Source organism: Chanodichthys erythropterus, chromosome 12 (genome assembly GCF_024489055.1).
Source record: "Chanodichthys erythropterus isolate Z2021 chromosome 12, ASM2448905v1, whole genome shotgun sequence".
Taxonomy (NCBI): domain Eukaryota; kingdom Metazoa; phylum Chordata; class Actinopteri; order Cypriniformes; family Xenocyprididae; genus Chanodichthys; species Chanodichthys erythropterus.
The window spans coordinates 1,928,155-1,945,167 of record NC_090232.1 but is presented as its reverse complement, the minus strand read 5'-3'; the positions used below and the strand labels follow the sequence as shown (position 1 = coordinate 1,945,167).

Here is a 17,013-nt window from a genome sequence, read left to right as displayed (position 1 = left end):
TCCAGTCTCTCATGTGCTGCTTGTTAACATTCTCCCTGTGATTGTGTGTTTAATTGATTTGTGATCATCAGTTATCAACATACACTCTTACTCAACCTGAGGAATTGTGTCAGTGTGTTTTGGAGCCAAAGTTCAACTAAAGACAGTCCCAGCTGATCATCAGTTTTGTTTTCAAAGTTAATTGCTGGTATTTGTGCAGATGCACCATGATTTTGTGCTCTCAGTATCATGGTAAACACAGTGTTGCACTGATTTGTTGATGTTTATGTCTGGTGAGTTTGAAGGTCAGCAGCACTGAAAGGTCAGCAGCAGGAGATGAGATCACACTCGCATCGATGCGTCCTATAGGTCAAATAGTTCATGCAATTAAACCGCCTCTTTAGATGAAATAAAACAGTTCGGCATGCAGATAGTGACATTCTGTGAGATAGTGACTAATATATCAGAGATCATCTGTATCCACCAATAACTGTGTCCACTTGTACAGTGAACAGAAGTGCAAAAAAGGACATTTTTTTAATTAATTCAATTGTTTGGTACCGTAAAACTGTACAATAAAAGGTTCTATTAGTTAACTACATTATTTAACATGAACTAACTAACACGAAATAATCTTAATTAACGTTAATCTCAACATTTGCTAATGCATTATTCAAATTAAATGTTGTATCTGATCATATTTATTTATTGAATGGACCTTAGCTGACATAAACTAACAATGAACAGTTATTAGCTAACTAACAAGATTAATAAATACTGTAACAAATGTTGCTCATTGTTAAAGCATAAATTAATTAAAGGGACCTTACTGTAAAGTGTATCCAATTATTGATTGTTTAAAATATTATTAAAAATTATTTAATTTTATTAGAATAAATTAATATTCAATTATTTTATTTTTTGACACTGTAACTAAATAAATGGCAAAAATTAGTCTAAGTTCTCATAATTATACCAGGCGTCGTCACGAGTCGTTGCATTAATTAACACTAATTAAATGGATGTTACTGTAGTCTTACCAAGTAGCTATTTATTAAAATATTTTATTGTTTAAAGTTATTTAATTTAATTATAGGTTTTAATTATAGGTTTTTAATTTAATTATAGGTAATTCTTTCAAATTAATAAAAAAAAATAAAATAATATATATATATATATATATATTAGAATTTATTTATTAATTTTGTTGAAACTTTAAATAAATAAATAAATAAATAGTACAATTTCTCATAATTATGCCAGGAGTCATAAACAAATTGTTGCATTAATTAATTAAACACTAATTAAAGGGATGCTATTGTAAAGTCTTACCAATTATATTTATTATTAAAAATATTTATTTAAAATGATTTCATTTATAGTTATTTCAAATAAATTAATATTTAATTATGTATTTTTAAAAAAATATATATAATTACATAAATGGCACAATTTTTCATAATCATACCAGTAGTTTTGCATGAGATGTTGCATTAATTAAACGCTAATTAAAGGGACATTATTGTTAAGTCTTGCCCATTATTATTATTATTATTTTTTTATATTTAAATTTTTTTTTTTAAACGATTACATTTATAGTTCATTCATTTTGTTTTTAAATAAATTAATGAATAATATTTTATTAATTAATTTTTTTTACACTATAATTGGCTCAAGTCCTCATAGATAGTTTAGTCAATGGTGGAATGTATTTTGAAGTCCTGTCGTTCTGATCTTGATTGACGCGCGACAGGTTTGACGTCATGGCGGAGCGGGTGTTGGTCGTGGGCAGCGGCGGGCGCGAGCACGCGCTGGCGTGGAAGTTGGCGCAGTCTCCTCACGTTCAGCAGGTCCTCGTGGCTCCTGGAAACGCCGGCACTGCCAACAGCGGGAAGATCTGCAACTCTGGTGAGGCTTGATGAATGTGTTCAGAGAATCACGCTGGGATTGACAACAGCATGCTTTAAGAAAACACTTCCACTAGTACATTAATGTACGTGTGTCTGCATGAAGGCACGTTATAGTAATCTATAATATTTGATCTTCTTTTTCCAGAGGTGTCTGTGAACAATCACATGATTTTAGCTCAGTACTGTAAAGATCATCACGTGGGACTCGTGGTTGTTGGTCCAGAAGTTCCTCTGGCTGCTGGTGAGACGCTTCATCTCTTCATTATTAAAATAAAATAAAATGAAAATAAAGTAAGGGATTACACTTGATTCAATTACAGTTACTTCTGATGTAATTGCATTAAATGCTAAATACTGTAGAACAGTTCTATATAAACAATAGTGGATTTAATGTCTGTTTTAATGTAACCTTCTCCCTTTAAATACTTTGGTCAGTTTAAGCAATTTTATCTCATTATCTTTATTTGAAAGAATTAAAAGAGCCGTTCCATGTCTGTCCCTGCACTGTTCAACTGGTCGAGGTTCAGATGGGATTTTAGGGTTTATGTTACAAGACACTGATTTGTTACAAGCATGATACTAACATGATTAGCATGTTAACATGATGTTAACATGATTAGCATTTTGTTAACATAATGTTAAAATGATTAGCATGTTAACAAAATTAGCATGTTGTTAACATAATGCTAGCATGTTTTTAGCACAATGCTGACATTAGCATTTTGTTAACATGACATTAACAAGATTACCATGTTAGCATTGTTAACACAATTAGCATGTTGTTAGCATGATTAGCATTTGTTAGAATGATGCTAACATGATTAGCATGTTGTTAACATAATGCTAACATGATTAGCATTTTAGCATGATGTTAAAACGAATAGCATGTTGTTAGCATTTTAACAAAATTAGCATGATGTTAGTGTTATTAGCATGATTAGCATGTTGTTAGCATGATGCTTACATGAATAGCATGTTTGATAATATGTGTTTAACAAGATGCTTACACAATTAGCATGTTTTTGCATTAACACGGCTAACATGATACTAACATGATTAGCATGTTCGCATTATGTTAAAATGATTAGCATGTTGTTAGCATGATGTTAACATGATTAGCATTTTGATAACATAATGTTAAAATGATTAGCATGTTAACAAAATTAGCATGTTGTTAACAAAATTAGCATGTTTTTAGCATAATGCTGACATTAGCATTTTGTTAACATGACATTAACAAGATTGGCATGTTAGCATTGTTAACACAATTAGCATGTTGTTAGCATGATTAGCATTTGTTAGCATGATGCTAACATGATTAGCATGTTGTTAACATAATGCTATCATGATTAGCATGTTGTTAGTATGATGTTAAAACAAATAGCATGTTGTTAGCATGTTAACAAAATTAGCATGTTGTTAGCGTTCTTAGCATGATTAGCATGTTGTTAGCATTATGCTTACATGAATAGCATGTTTGCTAACATGTCTTTAACAAGTTGTTAACACAATTAGCATGTTTTTGCATTAACACGGCTAACATGATTTTAACATGATTAGCTTGTTACAAGCATGATATAATCACAATTAGATTGTTGCTAGCATGATTACCTTGTTGTTAGCATTATGTTAACACAATTAGCATGTTCGCTAACATGTTTTTGAGTAGAAAGTAGTATGCGCACATTCCAACACAACTTGGAGCAGGTGCTCGATTATCAGAACCACTTGAATGTCAAATAAATTTCTCAAAATTTATTAAAAGACAACGTTTCGACCTAAAAGGTCTTTGTCAGGTCAGACAAACAGTGTTGACTGCTAACGTGTTTTTGTAAGATGTTAACTTAATTAGCATGTTGTTAACATTCAAACACAATCAGCATGTTTGCATGTTTTTAACCAGATGCTAACATGATTAACATGTTGTTAGAATAATGTTAACATTATTAACATGTTGATAGCATGATGTTAACATAATTAGCATGTTATTAGCATGATGTTAACACAATTAGCATGTTGCTTGCCTGTTTTATCATGATGTTAACATTATCATGTTGTTAGCATGATGTTAGCATGATTAACATGTTGTTAGCATTATGATACTAACACAATTAGCATGTATTTTGCTATCATGTTTTTAACAAGACACTAACACAATTAGCATGTTGTTAACATGTTTTAAGCAAGATGCTAATATGTTTAAAATTGTTAACAGTTTGTTGTTAGCATGTTTTAATAGGTGCGTTACAATTCACCTACTTATGCACTATTCTATGACATTTTTAAGTACAAATAGTGAGTAGTGTGTTCACACTGAAAGTTCCAAAAAGAAAAAGTACACTTTAAATATCCGGATGATACACTAAATTATCGGAAAAAACGAAGTGTGGAATGTTGGACACTTCACGTACTCAACTGCACGTCATTTGGGACGTAACTAATTTTTCACTAGATGTTGCTAGCATTTGATGCTAACACATTTTAATTTTTTTTAATCATAGTTGCGTCCCAAGTGACGCACTATACACTATGCACTTATACACCCTGTACTTATGCACTATGTACTCGTCCGTGTAGTGTGGGAATTATATAAGGTTATTTTGTCGTTTAACATCAGAGTCTGACAGCCCCTCCCCCTCCGCTACGTAATTAAAGCTGCGACAGTCGAGTGCATAAAGTGTCCAACATTCCACACTTCGCTTTTTCCATTAATTTAGTGCATCATCCTGGTATTTAAAGTGTACTTTTTCTTTTTGGGATTTTCAGTGTGAGTGCACTACTCGCTCTATCTGTACTTAAAAACGTCATAGAATAATGCATAAGTACGCGAATTGGGACGCACCTCATGTTTTAATAATTTAGCATTTTAACACTTAGCTAATCGCTATTAGTATGTAGCTATTCACTGTTAGCATGTGTAGCATGTTAGAAGTCCTGTTTGCTAGAATGAGTCAAAAGAGCCAACCTCCATGTCTCTACGATGTTCTGATGCAGAGATGTGACTGAGCCAACTCTGATTATGACACTGACAGGGAATTGTGGCTTAACTATCAAAATAGATGATGAAAGACTATTGCGTTTAGTATGTCATGTGATCAGAGATAATCTGTGATGTCATATTTGTGTACCTGCATGCTGTCTGATATGTGCATTTTTATCTGGACGATCTGAATAAAACTTATTCAGATTTATAATGTAAGTGAATCTGATCTTTTTAAGATGTTTAGCAGATGTTTGTGCACAAATGTGATGCTTTTAAACAGGATCACTTTCCACATGTTGTGTTCTTGATGACACGCGTGTGCAGTCTGGGTACATGTAATGAGGAGTCGTCTGTCTTAGGCATAGTGGACGATCTGACGGCCGCTGGCGTCCCGTGTTTCGGCCCGTCGGCGAAGGCGGCGCAGCTGGAAGCCAGTAAGAGTTTCTCCAAGTCCTTCATGGACAGTCACAACATTCCCACCGCCCGCTGGAGCTCCTTCACCGACCCACAGGACGCCTGCCAGTACATCCGCGGGTAAACATCTACAGCACGCGCAGAATATGATTAAAAAACAATGGCAGCAAATGAATGCAAATTATAAATGCATTTTAAAGTCGGCATGAAAGGGAAGTTGTGCTGGTCTTTTCTTCTCTATTGTGCTGTATATTTGAGTAAACGCTTCACAAACAAGAACAAATGTAGGGCGAGGCTTGATTTTGTCTGTGGGGAATTGATTGGATGGTTGTGGTTTGCTATTGGTGGATCTCATGTGAGTGACAGGTTGCCCCGCCCTCATCATCAGAGAAGAGAAAAGATACTGCAAGAGGGAGGAGAAGATATTCTGACGCTCTTAAATTTCTTATTCATGCATAACGCTTGGCGCGGTTTTTATTTATTGCCTTTTTTTGTTTCACATATTCTAGTAATCGTCATAAATTTGGTCGAAAGCTTAACTCAGAAATTGGACATTGCATTACCATGGAAACAATACTTTAAATCCTCTCAGCGGGCTCCTCCCTCTAGTGGACGTTTGTTTCATATTACAAAATAATTTTAACTACTTTACAGTAAACTTTTTTTTATAGTAAAAGTTAAAACTTTTCACATCTCGACAAAACGCATATCGTCGGAAAGGTCTGAATCTCAAGCTTCCATATTTGGTGTCTGATTTGTGATAAAAGTGATATTTGGGCAGAAATTTATTAATTTGTTACAGGAGAATGTGTCAAAAAAAGTGTTGATGACACCCGTGGCTATTTTTGGTTCAGCGCCTAAACAAAGTCTCATGGGAACTTAAATTTTTGTGATATCAACTTCATATTTGGAACACAACTTTGTTAGACATATGGCTTTGATTTTTATATAAATTTTAGAGTAAAAATTTTGTAAAATATATATTTTAGATAAAATAAAATAACTTCTATACATTTTTTTATACTTTCTTTTTTTTTTTTTCATGCTTTCACTTCAGCCGAAATCTGCTTGGTGTCTTCTTTAAAACCAGACCAAACTTAGTTTATATTGTAAATCATTCTTGAATTACAACTATTTAAGTTTGGATAGTGCCGTTTCACGTCTATGCTCCAAAAGGGGGGGTTAGAGACTGTTACATGCAGTGAAATAAATGATATAGCGACAGACGCAGAAGAGGGAGAGGAAGTTATTTTGATTCAAGATTATGAATTTAACGCAATAATGATGTGCATGGAGAAATCATTATAATAAACACTGTAATATTACATTAAAAATAAGAATTGTCCAGACTTTAGGATGCTTCTAAAAACATTGTACTACTCAGTAAGATGCCGTGTGTTTTTGTGTTTGTTCAGCGCGGAATTTCCCGCTCTGGTGGTGAAAGCCAGCGGTCTGGCTGCTGGGAAGGGTGTTGTCGTCGCTCGCGATAAAGATGAAGCATGCCAGGCGGTTCTGGACATCTTGAAGGTCAGTCGCTGATAATTCTGTTTTCACAGTGGCTGTTTGTGTATAGCTGAAAGAATGAAGTATGTCCTTGGATTTTTCCCAATTTACAAAATCATTCCCTGATTCAAAACACGGCTCGATAAGGGTCTGCTGGTCGAAATTAGTGTAAACATTGCAGTCATTTATTTGAAATAAAATCTTTTGTAACATTATTCATGTCTGTCATGCCACAAATGTAATGCATACTTGCTGAATGAATGTATTTTTTTTACGTTTCAGGACAAGGCGTTTGGTTCTGCTGGCGAGACTGTGGTGGTAGAGGAGTTGCTGGAAGGGGAGGAAGTCTCTGTAAGTACTTCCTGTTCAGGCCCTGGTATTAACGAGATGATCAGATCACACTAATCGCCTCGTCTGTTCTCAGTGTTTGTGCTTCAGTGACGGCGTCACGGTGTCGCCGATGCCACCGGCACAAGATCACAAGCGTCTGATGGATGGAGACCAGGGACCGAACACGGGCGGCATGGGCGCGTACTGCCCTACACCACAGGTCAACATCTCATACCAGAGCTGTGCGATTAAATCGTTAAAAGATCACAATCCACCTCCATTTTCTTCACAATATTCCTCATTTGAATAATTCATATGCAGAATAAAGGGGCGGGGCTTGGTTGAGTTAGTTAGTAGTGTGTTTAAACTGGCGGTTATGGTAAGGGGCGGGGCATTTCTCAAATACCAATCACAACACACTGCTCCAGCTGACCAATCAGAGCACATTGTGCTTTTCAAAAGGAGGGGCTTCATAGAGACAGGAACTAAACTGAGCGTTTCTTACACAGACTGGGAAGAGAGGAGCTGCAACAATGGAGAATATGAGGAAAATAATCAACATTCAATCTAGTAGAGCCCAAAAACATCAAGACTTTGTGAAAGGGCAAAATAGATCCTCTTTAAACATTTGACAAGTACGATTACAGTGATTCAGATCTGCGCTCTGATCCAGAGAGAGCCGTTGTCATGTATAATTATGACTTTTCATCAACACAGTGTCTTCATTTGTTTTACAATCATTCAAATTATCACAGAAGTACTGGGATAAAAGTTTATAGTTCCGATATAAACATTGATGCCTAAGCTGGCGATCAAAATCGAGTGAATCATCATTTGAAAGTAACTTGATGCTTCAAATGATGATTGTACCAATTACATCATTAAACCAGTAGGTGGCGACAAGTAACTGTTAAAAAAATGTGTTTGTTATTGAATCATTCACTCAAGATATTTGTTCAAAAACACTGATTCGTCCAGTAATGAAACAAGTGAAGTCTCTGAGTGAGTCTTTGAATCATTCACTCAACCCGATTAAAAAAAAAAAAATTCTAATTAATTAATTTATTAAATAAATCTGACTTTTATACTTTGTTTTAAATGTTAATTTCATTATAATTAATAACATAATTATTATATTTTGAAAGAAATGCAAATTAAAACTTTATTCTCTCCATTTCATCAACTTGTTTCAGAGTAACTGGTATCAGTTATAAAAGTAAACACATTACTCTAATTTCTTATATCTTAATTACTCTTTTTCACATTAACTAAATATATCAAACTGCTTTCTTAGCATTTTCTATACACATAACCCAAATGCGGTACATTTGCCTGCCCTCTTTTGATTAACTTGATATATCGGCCCTGACTATTGGCTGTTTTTCTATCTGCCGATATCGGATAGTCTGAAAATTTGCTTTTATCAGCCAATACCAATTATTGTCCAATATATTGGTGCATCTATATATATATATATATATATATATATATATATATATATATATATATATATATATATATATATACATACATACATACATACATACATACATACATACATACATACATACATACATACATACATACATACATACCTACAGACATACATACATACATACAGTACAGTCCAAAAGTTTGGAATCACTAAGATTTTTAATGTTTTTAAAAGAAGTTTCGTCTGCTCACCAAGGCTACATTTATTTAATTAAAAATACAGTAAAAACAGTAATATTGTGAAATATTATTACAATTTAAAATAACTGTTTTCTATTTGAATATATTTGACAAAGTAATTTATTCCTGTGATCAAAGCTGAATTTAGCATCATTACTCCAGTCTTCAGTGTCACATGATCCTTCAGAAATCATTCTAATATGCTGATCTGCTGCTCAAGAAACATTTAATGTGTACAATTGTACAAAATATTTGTGTACAATATTTTTTTTCAGGATTATTTGATGAATAGAAAGTTCAAAAGAACAGTGTTTATCTGAAATCTAATCTTTTGTAACATTATAAATGTCTTTACTGCCACTTTTGATTGATTTAATGCATCCTTGCTGAATAAAAGTATTAATTTCTTTAATTTCTTTTCAAAAAAATAAAAATAAAAATTCTAACTGACCCCAAACTTTTGAACGGTAGTGTATAATGCTACAGAAGATTTGTATTTCAGATAAATGCTGTTCTTTTGAACTTTCTATTCATCAAGGAATCCTGAAAAAAAAAGTACACAACTGTTTTCAACATTGAAAATAATCAGAAATGTTTCTTGAGCAGCAAATCATCATATTAGAATGATTTCTGAAGGATCATGTGACACTGAAGACTGGAGTAATGATGCTGAAAATTCAGCTTTGCATCACTGGAATAAATTACTTTGTCAAATATATTTAAATAGTACACAGTTATTTTAAATTGTAATAATATTTCACAATATTACTGTTTTTTACTGTATTTTTAATTAAATAAATGTAGCCTTGGTGAGCAGACGAAACTTCTTTTAAATATCTTAATGGTTCCAAACTTTTGGACTGTACTATATATATATATATATATATATATATATATATGTGTGTATACTTTTTTAAATTTGAAAAGCCGATAAATCCAAATTTTTATATACATTTTGAGAACCTGATTACTAAAACAAAAGTCTCACCATTAAAAGCCATGTCCCAAACACACAATTATGATGTTCTCATAATTTTATGTAGCCTATATGACAGACTTGGGCTGTAAATGTTGCACTCAACAGTATTTTCCTTTTTTGAAGTGATTTTCAAGCATATTTCATGCAATTTAAAACCATTATGGCAATAGTACGCATCTGAAGTCACTCAGCTGAAGGAAATAATCCATTATTTATCGGCCAAATAATCTTATTGGGCCGATAACTATAACATTAAAAATTGAACATATATCAGCTGATTTATATAATATAATATAATATATAATATAATTTATTTTGATGGAGCTGTTGAATGTTTGTGAAGGTGTCAGAGGAAGAGCTTCAGGAGATCAAGAGATCTGTTCTGCAGAAAACCGTGGACGGCATGAGAGACGAGGGAATGCCGTATGTGGGTGAGTTTGACAAACAGACCAGTACAGCTGGTACCCTTAACCTCAGGATACTGCATTACAAGATTGTCTGATTAATAGTTTAGACTTTTTTTATCAAGTAAAAGCCTTTGAGTATAATTGTGCTTCACATGTGTTTATTCTGTGAAATTTTTACTGTTTTTATCAAGTAAACTCAAGAATAACTCTGATATTGTTAGTAATATTTCAAGATGAACACTTACTGGAGCAGGTTTACCTGATCATTTTTTTAGAGAATTCATGAGTGTCAAAAACAATCTTCAGGCTTTTGAGGAAGGTTTGCTTTGATCATAAAACTAAGCATTTAATATCATCTTAGTAAGACATATTATTGGCAGCTCTTATTAAAAATGTACATTATTTCATAAGTCAGGCTGTACAGGGTTATTAACTTTGATTGGGCAATTACAGCATTTTTAAAGTGACAGTTAACCCAAAAATGATCGTTATGTCATCATTTTATCACCCTCACATAGCTCTCTTTATCATTTCATCACCCTCATGTAGTTTCCGACATGTATGATTGACTTTCTTTCTTCTGTGGAACATAAATGGAGATGAAACACTAGTCCATATGTGTCATGCGCTGTATTTCATCTTCTGAAGTCGTTCATTAGGTGAAAAGAACAGACACTTTTATGTCATAGGAGTTCAAACTTGAGACTTCTCATTATTTTCAGTCAATCATTCTTCCATCTCGCTCGTCTTCCTCTCTCAGGTGTTTTATACGCGGGACTGATGCTGACTAAACAGGGGCCGAAGGTCCTCGAGTTCAACTGCCGCTTCGGTGACCCCGAGTGTCAGGTGAGATGATTAATGGCACATTTTTTGCATGTTTTTGTGCTTTTGGCAGGTTATATCTCAGGTGATCATCAGTTAATTCTGTGGAAGTTCAATGTGTGTTGATCCTTGAGGCGAAATCTCACCGTATGAAATGTGATCAGAAAATAATATACAGCGTTGATGTAATGACAGGGTGTACAGGTAAACAAGTCAATTAAAGAGATTTAGCTAGACATCATCAGATGATTTTTCTTTGTGACTTTAGTGGAACGTAAAGTTATTTTGATTAAATGCCATTCAACTCAACATAAAGCATCATAACAGTAGTCCAAATGACTTTTTACAAAGTCATGTGATGCTTTTTGTGACTGAATGTAGTGAAGCGTTTCAATATTTTCAGTCTGTTCCTCACAAAAAAAGTCCAATTTGTGAACCGTCAACGGGTTCATTGTGACGAACGGCTCAAACGAATCAGAATGATTCAGTGATTCAGTCTTGGTGATTCAGTCACGCTAACAGCTGAGAATATAATCAGTGAATAACCGCTTAAGTTTGGGTGGTTTTGTGCTCTGTTGAACGTGGTTGTTCAGGTGTGTCTGTGTCTCTGTCAGGTCCTGATGCCGTTGCTGAAGTCTGATCTATATGAGGTGTTGAAGAACACGCTCCAGTCGGACCTGAGCTCGAGTCCAGTGCAGTGGCTGGAGGACAGCGCGGCCGTCACTGTGGTCATGGCCAGCGGAGGATATCCCGCCTCCTATAAGAAGGGTCTGGACATCACCGGTGCGTTTCCTCTTATGTTTATGTGATGTTACATTAATTATTATAATTGAATGTCCCAGACTATAAAAGCCTGAAACACACTGGTACTCTTAAATTTGATTAAACTGAATATAATATAATATAATATAATATAATATAATATAATATAATATAATATAATATAATATAATATAATATAATATAATATAATATAATATAATATAATTAATAAATAATATTTATTAATGTTATTATATTTAATAATATCGTAATGTTTTAATAATAATAATATTATTATAAAAATTCTTTTTAAATAAAAAAAAAAAAAAATATATATATATATATATATATATATATATATATATATATATATATATATATATATATATATACAGTACAGTCCAAAAGTTTGGAACCACTAAGATTTTTAATGTTTTTAAAAGAAGTTTCGTCTGCTCACCAAGGCTACATTTATTTAATTAAAAATACAGTAAAAAACAGTAATATTGTGAAATATTATTACAATTTAAAATAACTGTTTTCTATTTAAATATATTTGATAAAGTAATTTATTCCTGTGATGCAAAGCTGAATTTTCAGCATCATTACTCCAGTCTTCAGTGTCACATGATCCTTCAGAAATCATTCTAATATGATGATTTGCTGCTCAAGAAACATTTATGATTATTTTCAATGTTGAAAACAGTTGTGTACTTTTTTTTTCAGGATTCCTTGATGAATAGAAAGTTCAAAAGAACAGCATTTATCAGAAACACAAAGCTTCTGTAGGATTATACACTACCGTTCAAAAGTTTGGGGTCAGTAAGAATATTTATTTTTATTTTTTTGAAAAGAAATTAAAGAAATGAATACTTTTATTCAGCAAGGATGCATTCAATCAATCAAAAGTGGCAGTAAAGACATTTATAATGTTACAAAAGATTAGATTTCAGATAAACACTGTTCTTTTGAACTTTCTATTCATCAAATAATCCTGAAAAAAATTATTATACACAAATATTTTGTACAATTGTACACATTAAATGTTTCTTGAGCAGCAGATCAGCATATTAGAATGATTTCTGAAGGATCATGTGACACTGAAGACTGGAGTAATGATGCTGAAAATTCAGCTTTGATCACAGGAATAAATTACTTTGTCAAATATATTTAAATAGTACACAGTTATTTTAAATTGTAATAATATTTCACAATATTACTGTTTTTTTTACTGTATTTTTAATTAAATAAATGTAGCCTTGGTGGGCAGACGAAACTTCTTCATAAAACATTAAAAATCTTAGTGGTTCCAAACTTTTGGACTGTACTGTGTATATATATATATATATATATATATATATATATATATATAATATAATTTATTTTTTTGAAAATAATATTTTTTAAATTATTTAAATTTATTTTTTAATTGAAAATGTATTTTTGTTTTTTTATGCATTTTACATTTTTATAATTATGATTATATTTATATATAATTTTTTTTTGGAGGGGGGGGGGGTTTAAGATTTAACAATGAATGAAAAAAAGCCAATAATTTGAAAAGCTTAATTTTTATTTGCAGATATATGCAATATTAAATATCCATTTTTAATAAATACATTTAAAAAAGAATAATTATCATAAAATATTGCTAAATAATCTTTATATTTTTTTAACACATACACATATTTTTGCTGTATTTTGTCTTTAACACTTTAATGAAAGCTTGTTTCTGCCACTGAATAAGAAATAAAAAAAGGTAATTGCAACTTTATCTCTCACAATTTTGACTTTTTTCCCCTCTTATTTGTGATGTAAACTCGAAATTGTGAGTTATAAAGTCAGAAATTCCAGAAAAAAGTCAGAATTGCAAGTTTATATCTCAATTTTGACATTATTTCTCTCTCATAATTCTGGGGGGGAAAAGTCAGAATTGTTAGATAAAAAGTTGCAATTACCTTTTTTTAAATTGAACAGTCTGAACAACAAAAAACAAGGGATCTGAAATTTTAAGACATCATGAGGGTCACCAGGAATCCTTTCTGTGATGTCATTCCCCTTTGGTTTAAAACTTACTTCATGACCGTTAAAAAAGTATGTTCTGTGTAGCATGAATGAATCGTGATCGTCATGTAACGTACGAGTCGTGTCGCTTCACCTCCATCGAACGCGAACTCTCGCCTACTGTTTTATGAATAATATGAATTCAGAGACTGACTTTTTGATGTCAAATCAGGGCAAAATGACTGAATCCTTTGCTGTTTTCCTCAGGTCTGTCTCAGGTGTCAGAGATGGGCATTCAGGTGTTCCATGCAGGCACTGCGCTTAAAGAAGGAGGCGGGGTTATTACGAGTGGTGGGCGTGTCTTGACGGTCACCGCGGTCCGGCCCACCCTCGAGAGCGCCTTACAGAGTGCCAATGAAGGTGTAGCAGCGATCAGCTTCCCTGATGCCGTGTACCGCCGCGACATCGGCCACCGCGCCATCACGTACCTCACCCGCACCAGGTGTGTGTCGCCCGCACCAGCTAACTGACCTAACCTGTTAACCCTGGAAGACATAGACGATTCACATTTAATATCAGTGTTATGTCTGATTTGTATACATTTTTCTAATAAACAAAGTCATAAATACAGTATTTTGGGCTCTTTTTTTGTTTAGAGTTATACGCTTGTTCGAATCACTAACCGTAACTATTAAAGTTCAGTGTGTGTCAGCTACATTTATCTTATTTCAGCTTTATTTAAATGGCCAAAAATGTTTCAAGAATAAAATGATTGCATCAGGGTGGCGTGTTTTGCGCAGATGAGCAGCACTCGCTCACACAGCGTATGATTTGGTGATTTCGATCAGCTGACCGATGCGTTTGTCCCACAGAGGACTGACGTATAAAGACAGCGGCGTGGACATCGCTGCAGGAAACCGACTCGTGGACTTGATCAAGCCTCTGGCCAAGGCGACATCTCGACCAGGTGCGTCCTCAGCCGTATCTCCGATCGCTCAGGTGCCTGATGTTCCGGTTTCACACGGCCTGCATAATTACTGTTTTCATAACTGCAAGTGAATTTCTCATTCATTGATGATTGATGTTCCTGTACTCTTCTGTTACTTTACTCTTCTGACAGGATGTTTCTGGGTTCAACTTCAAAGCTTAAACTCCTTTAATAACATCAATCAACATGTTGTCGTTAACCCGCAATCATTTCAGCTTGTCACTCAAACTGCAATCACACAAAATCAGATATAAACATGATGAACTATTAAAGTTCAGTGTGTGAGCGTGCATTTTTGTGACACATCAGGACACAAATGTGCATAATGACATCACAAGGAGAAGTGACTTATGAGGACATTACTCCATGTCTCCACTTTTCAAAAGACTTGTAAATCAAACAGAATGAGTTTTTGTGAGAAAGTGAAAGTGCGCACAGTTTCCTGTGATGGGTTGGTTTAGGGGTAGGGGGATAGAAAATACGGTTTGTACAGTATAAAAACCATTACGCCTATGGAAAGTCCCCACAATTCACAAAAATAAACCTGTGAGTGTGTGTGTGTTAGTTTTGGGTGAGTGCAAGCAATTGATGACAAATTTTCCAGTCCTGGAAAACAAAAATTAGAGAAAATGTAAAATGTCCTGCAAAATTATTTTTTAAAAGTTCTTGGGTTTTTCTTTATTCGAGACCAAAGAGTTTATCACTGACCTAAAACAATCACCATCAGTTGCAGAAAGTGCGATGTTCAGGAATGCTGCGTTTTGACACGTGAGAGTAATATTTCTTTCAATGATGATGTTTAGTTTTGTGTTGCCACTTGCAGCAGTTGTTATACTGTTATAGTATGTTTTTACCTGCTTAAATGCATATTTTTTTGCTTAATTATAATGCAAGTTGATTTTCTGATCATATTTTACCAAGAACATTTTACCAATTCCAAACCAATCAATGTTAACGGTCCCACTTTATATTAAGTGGCCTTAACTACTATGTACTTACTTATGAACCCAATAAGTACATTGTACTTATTTTTTTTTATTGAATTGCAAAACAAATTTGCAGCTACTGAGGTGGGGTACGGGTAAGGTTAGGGAAAGCTTTGGTGGTATGGGTAATATTTAAGTTATATTTTAATTTTTAAAATATATTATACTAAAATAAAACTATAACTACAATGTAAAAACATGTATGTACATACATACATATTATTAATTTTGTATTTAGTCGTAAGGTTAGTTTATGAAGGCTTGTTTTCTTTTACAGGTAAAATGAGCCAAAAAGTGATTTATCTCAAACTGAAAAGTCAAAAATTATTAAATTCCCACGAGAAGGATGCAATACTAATGCAATAATAAAAATTGCTCATTGGGTCAGCAGGGTCAGACAACAGCAGGTGGAGAAGTAAAGACACGTTAACTTACTGCCAAAAAAATAGAATGTGCATCAGTAGTTAAGCAATGACAATAAACTATGGAATCTTGTTTCCGCCACTGAATATTAAATAAAAAAGTTGGGTTAATTGCAACTTTTTTTATTTCACAAGTCTAAATATTTTTCTTACAATTGCGAGTTTACGTAATTGTGATATAAGCTTGCAATTGCGAGGGAAAAAAAGTAAGAACTTGGTAAGAACTAAGTCTTTAAAAGGTTTATTGCAATGACTTAACTATAAAATCAGTTTTTAATATGAGCTCTTAATCATACATTATGACTATGGAAGATTGTTTCCGTAAAAAAAAAAAGTAATTGCAACTTACTTTTAGTTTAAATCATGCTATTCTGACCTTTTTTCTCGTAATTATTACTTTTTTCTGCCATTTGACAGTTTATATCTTGCGATTCTTACTTCTTTTCTTAGAATTGTGATATAAACAGAGAAAAAGTCAGAATTGTACGTTTCTATCACGCAATTCTGACTTTATATCTTGCAATTGCGAATATCAAATCACAATTATGTAAACTCGCAATTGCGAGAAAAAAAGTCAGAATAGCATGATTTAAACTAAAAGTAAAAGTCGCAAATTTTTTTATTTATTTTTTTTATGGAAACAATCTTCCATAGTCATAATGTATGATTAAGAGCGCATATTAAAAACTGATTTTATAGTAAAGTCATGGCAATAAACCTTTTAAAGACTTAGAGAGCAATATATTACTTTAGGGCGTAAAAGTCTTTTATTCCCATTGTTGTAAAACTGAAAATGTCCTGGAAAAGTTGCTGAAAAATTGTTCTATAGTCTATACAGTACTTCATGTAA

General features: G+C 33.1%; 1 protein-coding gene across 1 annotated transcript in view; it reads left to right on the top strand.

The window, feature by feature from the left end:
• The window catches only part of gart (phosphoribosylglycinamide formyltransferase), a 28,935-nt gene that overhangs the window by 594 nt on the left and 11,328 nt on the right, over positions 1–17,013 (top strand). Inside the window, exons 2-12 of the mRNA XM_067404784.1 lie at positions 1,733–1,887; positions 2,035–2,130; positions 5,232–5,406; positions 6,702–6,813; positions 7,072–7,140; positions 7,214–7,339; positions 10,116–10,203; positions 10,940–11,025; positions 11,616–11,784; positions 14,035–14,269; positions 14,640–14,734. Of these exons, the coding sequence (XP_067260885.1) occupies positions 1,743–1,887; positions 2,035–2,130; positions 5,232–5,406; positions 6,702–6,813; positions 7,072–7,140; positions 7,214–7,339; positions 10,116–10,203; positions 10,940–11,025; positions 11,616–11,784; positions 14,035–14,269; positions 14,640–14,734 (1,396 nt within the window). The 5' untranslated portion in view covers positions 1,733–1,742. The remainder of the gene's footprint in view (positions 1–1,732; positions 1,888–2,034; positions 2,131–5,231; positions 5,407–6,701; positions 6,814–7,071; positions 7,141–7,213; positions 7,340–10,115; positions 10,204–10,939; positions 11,026–11,615; positions 11,785–14,034; positions 14,270–14,639; positions 14,735–17,013) is intronic.